Here is a 6,370-nt window from a genome sequence, read left to right as displayed (position 1 = left end):
ACAAACAGGTTTGTTCTCTCACCAACTCTACAAATTCATACCTATTTCTAACTTGGCCAGAGGTTGACTTTCACTAGAAGCCTCTGGTAACAGTTCAAAATAGTAATCTTAACTCAGAAGAAATTGTTCCCTCAAAGGAGCATTTCTCAACTGCTTTCCCCCAATAAATAAAATTCCTAGTGAAATTTAGTCATGGCAGGATCACAATAACCACCTCAAATGGTTTTGTAAGGTTACCAAAATTCTAAAGCTTAAAACCATAAATTTTTAAAGATATAACTGAAAAATCATTCTGCTATTCTACTTGGAACTAGTTTATAATCAAAAGAAAACTTAACCTGTTACTAATGATGCTTTTAAAAGTTTAAGTCTTCAGGGATGTACTCACTGTATTAGCTCCTCTGCCTCATATTATAGAGAAAGTTTCCTTAAAGATAGTGTCAAGGGACAAGTTAGTAATAAACAGCAACATCAAGGAAAAAGAAAAAACACTCATTTTGTCAAAACAGCACCAATTTTAGAAGTTCATTAAATTTCAGATCTAGTTTTTAAATACTTTGTAATTCAGAATATGGGCATGTTTTAAGTTTTTTAACCAAACCTTTTACTAAACCAACTGTGTCTGAGAATTAGGCACAAATACAAGAAAAAGTTGATGTGGTTCCAGACCTGGAGCATTTTTAAAGTGAAAATTACCCTAGCAGATTAAGACAAAGACGAAAGAAATAATATACATAATTTTATTACAAAAATTTAAAAAAAAAAAAACCAAAATGCAACATTCTAAAAAACCCAAAATTTACTATTGATACTAATTCCTACAAGTTTGCTGTGCTACAATACACAAGTCAAGAAATTAAGAAAACCATTAAATATTTAGAAACATTCAACATCAGAAGCTTTAAAATCTAACTGTATGTAGTAGCCCCTCAAAAAGCTACAACCTGCATTTTTAAAAAAGTATTTTCTCTACAAAGAATCTTATCAGCTATACAAAAATCTGTACAGTTTTTATACTGAAGCTAATATTGAGCTGCACTTGAATTCACATTCTTAGCAAAACAATTGCCTGAGCACACACACACACTCCACACATATCATTACAGGATAGCCATTTATTCTTCATCTTCCTCCTCTTCCTCGTCATCTTCATCGTCTTCCTCCTCTTCCTCTTCCTCCTCATCCTCTGGTTCATTCTTCTTCTTTGAACCTGTTGGCCTGCCAGGGCCCTTCTTTCCAGCTTCACTTTTGCCCTTGGCACGATATGCAGCAATATCCTGAAATATGGTCAAAAAATAAAATCAGCATCCGGTGTCATTACTCAACTGTGAAAACCACTAAGCTGTAAACATTCTAAGCTTATTGACCAATAACCCTGATGACTATCCAAAGAGGTATTCAAAGTCTAATAACCCAGCTTTTAGAGGATTTAGAAAGCTAATGATGTAAAATGAGGGGGTTGGAAATGTCAAAACTTTCACTATCACTGTCCAATTTACCTCATATTGCCCACCCCCACTTATTTTAGGTACATCTACATAAAGCAAAGTATTTGGCCCTCCATTTCTTAAAACTAAGAGACCCAGAACTGCAAATGAGTCTCTTTGCAGGAATCTACCAATGCTACGACCACTGGTTTCAGTCAAAAGAAGGAAGTTTCAAATAGCTAAGTCTTAAATGTACAGTTTTCACTAGATCTCCAAATACAGCTGACAACCATAAATCAAGAGGAACTAAACTTTCCAACTCTACAGTTCATACCTATTTCTAACATCCTTATTTAGAAAATATCTTGGGCTTAAAAAAGACAATGTACCTTTTCATATTTCTCCTTTAGCTTTGCTGCTTTCTGTTCATACGGTTGTTTATCTTTGGCTGACTGTTCAGACCACATTTCACCCAATTTTTTTGCAGTATCCCCAATGGATAAACCAGGGTGTTCACTTTTGATCTTTGGGCGATGTTCAGAGCAAAACAGGAAGAAAGCAGACCTGAAAGGAAGCAACGGAGTTAATAAACTGGGTGGAAAATTATGGGGCAATTTGACTGATTTGAAAATCAACTTACGGAGGCCTTTTAGGAGCATTGGGATCTTTTTTCTTTCCTTTCTTGTCACCTTTGGGAGGCACATAATTTTTCATCTCCCTGTCATACCGAGCTTTATCACTTTTTGCCATATCTTCAAATTTCGACTTCTCCTTTGCAGACATGGTCTATGAGTATGAAATAAGGAATAAAGTACAGCAAAACTATAAGCTACACGCATCCAAAAAAGATCAAGGTCATCCTTAAGGGCTGCATTTTCCGTGGTTAGCAGCATTTTACCTTTAGTCTTGGAAGTAAACGAAAACCTAAGGTAGTCTGCCCCAAACTCAAAATATCTGGACGAGTCACGACCGTAGCCAAGTTGAAGGTTACAAGTCACCTACCGGTTTAAGGTTCTAGCCAAAAACAAACAAACAAACAAACAAACAAAAAACACCTGAAAAAACCCTTAGCTCTGTCCGAATTCCGGTCTCACCTTCCATCTCTCCGAACATTTCTTGGAAAATTCGGCGAAATTGACGGAAGAGTCCGGGTGTTTCTTCTTGTGCTCTTCCCGGCAGGTCTGCACGAAGAAGGCGTACGAGGACATCTTGCCCCGCGGCTTGTTGGGGTCTCCTTTACCCATGCTGACAGGCGGCGTCTACCTAGCGGGGAGAGAAGCGGTGGGTGGACGCTGGCTGGGCTCAGCTTCCCGCCCAAATACGCGCCCGCCCCCTCTCGGAAGGAAGGCGGCCCGCGCCAGGCTCCCCCGCCAGCCCGCCCCGGGCGGCCGCCTCCGCGCACACACCCTCCTCCCGGCACCCAGCAGAACAGCCGCGAACGAGCCGACTCACGCGCGATCACCACGTCGCTCCCGAAGGCCCGAGAGGCCGCCACCCGCCGCCCGCCCTCCGCCTAGGCCCGGGCTGGGGAAGGGAACGCCGGGCGCGCCGTCGAAACCTTTTTCCTGACAGAAAGGTCTCCCCGGCTTCCACGCCGCCGGCCCCACTCAAAGAGTAGTCGCTTCGCGACCGACATTCAAAAAACGACTAAAACCGGGCCCGGACGAGCTTCCCGCCCTCCCGCCGGCCCCGACCGCCCTCCCGCCACAGCCCCCGGCCCTCACCGGCCCGCACCCCAGATTCCGCTCACCAGGTCGAACCCCGAAAGCGAAAGTGCCAGGCCCGGCTAGAAGGCTATGAGGAAAGGGGGAACGACAGGCCCACGAACTCGAAGGGGCTAAAAGGGATTCTTGCCTGGTGGTGGCTGTTCTGAGAGTCCCGCGAAGAGGCCGGATCCAACAGAGACGCTCCCTTCCCAGGGCTCCGGCGTGAACTGGTTTATCGCTAACGCAATCCTCAGCCTCTTGTTTTGCAGAGTTCTCCGCGCCACGGCAACTTGACGAGCCGGGCCACAGGCCACACCCCCGCCTCTCTGATTGGCTCTGATGATTATTCAAACTCCCGTAGGCCACGCCCTACCACCACGAAGTCCTCCGATTGGTCGGTGTCTCACCAGGCCCGTCCCTCCAGCCCCAGCCTAGCAGGTTCGGTGGGTCGTCCAGGTCGTTAACTCCCAGACCCGTTAGAACCGGTCAGGAGAGGAATGTACTGCTCGATCCTGATTGGCGGCAGGAAAAGGGTTTGAAAAATGGCGGGCCTGGCGCTGACTGGCTGGGGCGGTAAACGGGGGGAGTGGTTGGCTTGAAAGGGAAAGCCCCGCCAGATTTAAAAATACTGAGTCGGCAAACAGGGTTGTTGGGGGGTCGGCGGCGGCAGTTTACAGGTGCTGAGGTTACGAGCAGACCGCCCTACCCTCTCTCTGACCACTGTCCGGGTCGCGTCTCTCTTCCGCCCCAAGTCGGCCCCACAGGCTTGTCTCATGGAAGCTGTAGTCGTTCGGCCGTGTAACCCCACAGGGCGTCCTCTGTCCGGTCCGAAGAGTAACAAATAGAGGCTAAGGAGCTTGCCCTTCGGGCCGATTGCCCAGCTCCGCCCGTTGTCGCTGAGGCTAGGACAGAAGCCCAGGAAGACCGGAGGTGGCGGGGAACCTGGGGAGGGGCGCGGAGGGGCGCGGGAGGGCGGCTGTTCCCGCCTCTCGTGTGGTGTTACCCAAACGGTATTTCAGTAAGGCGTTTCCCGCCCGTGGAGTTTCCCTCTAAAGGTCCCCTCCCTCCCTTCCCTCTTTGTCTCGGGTGTCCAATGTCGGGAGGTAAACAAGGGCGCCCCCGAGGTCCCGAAGGGGCGGGAGCGGGTGTTGTCTTCCCTGGCTCCGCCTCCTCCCCCGACTCCGGATTCCCGGTTGCTACCTCCTGGCTGGGCTCTGGCTCACCCTCCTACAGCTGCTGCACGAAAAGTAGGATTCCCCGCCACTGTCCACCTTTGGCTATCTTATCTATTCACTGTCTCGTCTCCCTTACATCATAATGTAAAAACTTTTAAAATCAAAGATCTTTCTGAGACCCCCCATAAAAGGAATGAATGCTTCGCACCCCCCAGCTGCTTATATTCGCCAAGTGCATATTGCATTTACACACCCCTCCAGACCCAAGTTAAGAACCTTCATTTTAGTGTTTAGTAAGAGCACACCAAAGCTACCTTAACTGCTTACTAACATCGCAGGCTGCTTTTCCCAAAGTAGAAGGACTTTCACTGACATCTTACTATGCTATTTCTGTGTTGTTGTATTTAGTTTTAAGGTCTGTTTTTTCCATGTATTGCGCTTACAGCTTCAACAGATTTTAATATTGTCTTATTTTCTCAGTAAATTCACTGGCATTTGTTCGACTGTGTGTGCCTGTTTGGTTTGTATTCAGTAACCCTGACCAATAATAACTCAAAAACCGGCAGCTCTTTATCTACATTTACTAATAAAAGCAAGGTTTTTAAAAATGATCTTTCTGGTGGGGCGCCTGGGTGGCTCAGGGGGTTAAGCCTCTGCCTTCGGTTAGGGTCATGATCCCAGGCTCCTGGGATCCAGCCCCCCCCACACACACCCGCATTGGGCTCTCTGTTCAGCAGGGAGCCTGCTTCTCCCCCCACCCCCCACCTCTCTGCCTACTTGAGATCTCTCTCTGTCAAATAAATAAATAAAAATCTTAAAAAAAAAAATCTTTCTGGGCCGCCTGGGTGGCTCAGTGGATTAAAGCCTCTGCCTTCCGCTCAGCTCATGATCCCAGAGTCCTGGGATGGATTCCCACATTGGGCTCTGCTTGGCAGGGAGCCTGCCTCTCCCTCTCTCTCTGCCTGCCTCTCTGCCTACTTATGATCTTTGTCTGTCAAATAAATAAATAAAATCTTTAAAAATAAAAATAATAATAATAATAATAATAATGATTTTTCTTTGGAAATGGATATTGGCTGCCCAACATTGTGCATATACTAATGCCACTGAATTTAATAATAAATTTTAAAAGTAGGTTTATTGCTATTTCAATAATATAGTATGATTTGTCAATTTGGGTTTTTAATCTGCTGTTTATAGCACAGTTGTAACTGTGACCTTATTTGAAAATAGGGTCATTGCAGATGTAATCAGTTAGGATGAGGTCATATGGAGTTGGGTAGGCCCCCAATCCAGTGATTGGTGTCCTTACAAAATTAATAGGGGAATTTGGACACAGAGAAAGGCACAGAGGTTAGACAATGTGAAAAGACACACAGAGAAGTCAGCCATCTACAGGGTAAGGAGAGAGGCCTGGAATCCTCCCTTATAGCCCTCAGAAGAAACCAACCCTTTCCATTTCAATTTCCATTCTTTTTCAATTTCAATTTCTGCATCACAGTGAATAGGAATACATTTCTGTATTTAATCTGCTTTTACCATGGATGCTAAGACTTCACTCTTAGGCTGTAATTCCTGGCTTAGAAGTAACATCAAAAAGCACAGTGAAGGGGCGCCTGGGTGGCTCAGTGGGTTAAAGCCTCTGCCTTCGGCTCAAGTCATGATCCCAGGGTCCTGGAATCGAGCCCTGCATGGAGCCCCATATCGGGCTCTCTGCTCAGCAGGGAGCCTGCTTCCTCCTCTCTCTGCCTGTTTCTCTGCCTACTTGTGATCTCTGTCTGTCAAATAAATAAAATAAAATCTTTAAAAAAAAAAGCACAGTGAAGTGATAAAATTTAAATGAAATCTAGGCAATTGTTCGTTATAGTACCAAGTTTTTTCCTTTTCGGAATAAAAACCATACGCAGAATATGGTAGCACACATAAAAAATCTAGTACCAAATCTGTTCTGTAAAGATGGGTCAAATACACAAGAGGATTGGTTCACTATTATGAATTACCTAGCATACTGTTATTATTAAGTTTATCAGAAAACTAAAATGTCCTATAAAACTTTCTCTTT

General features: G+C 45.5%; 1 protein-coding gene across 3 annotated transcripts; it reads right to left on the bottom strand.

Moving 5' to 3' along the window:
* Positions 1 to 726: 726 nt before the first annotated feature.
* HMGB2 (high mobility group box 2) lies at positions 727 to 3,379 on the bottom strand. Of its 3 annotated transcripts, none has more exons than XM_044225088.1 (5): positions 3,282 to 3,379; positions 2,522 to 2,690; positions 2,068 to 2,213; positions 1,817 to 1,991; positions 727 to 1,277 (listed from the first exon to the last, which is right to left on the bottom strand). In XM_044225088.1, exons 2-5 carry the CDS (start codon positions 2,669 to 2,671, stop codon positions 1,116 to 1,118), a joined length of 633 nt encoding a protein of 210 aa, XP_044081023.1. In that variant the 5' UTR covers positions 2,672 to 2,690; positions 3,282 to 3,379; the 3' UTR covers positions 727 to 1,115. The 3 variants fall into 3 exon arrangements, with proteins under 3 accessions (XP_044081023.1, XP_044081024.1, XP_044081025.1); XM_044225089.1 differs by having other exon boundaries at positions 2,522 to 2,686; positions 3,282 to 3,376; XM_044225090.1 differs by lacking the exon at positions 3,282 to 3,379 and adding an exon at positions 3,178 to 3,227.
* Between the last annotated feature and the right edge of the window lie 2,991 nt (positions 3,380 to 6,370).

The sequence above is a fragment of the Neovison vison genome, chromosome 11 (genome assembly GCF_020171115.1).
Source record: "Neovison vison isolate M4711 chromosome 11, ASM_NN_V1, whole genome shotgun sequence".
In the NCBI taxonomy this organism is placed as follows: Eukaryota; Metazoa; Chordata; class Mammalia; order Carnivora; family Mustelidae; genus Neogale; species Neogale vison.
The sequence above is the reverse complement of the archived record's forward strand: the minus strand, read 5'-3'. Positions and strand labels throughout refer to the sequence as shown.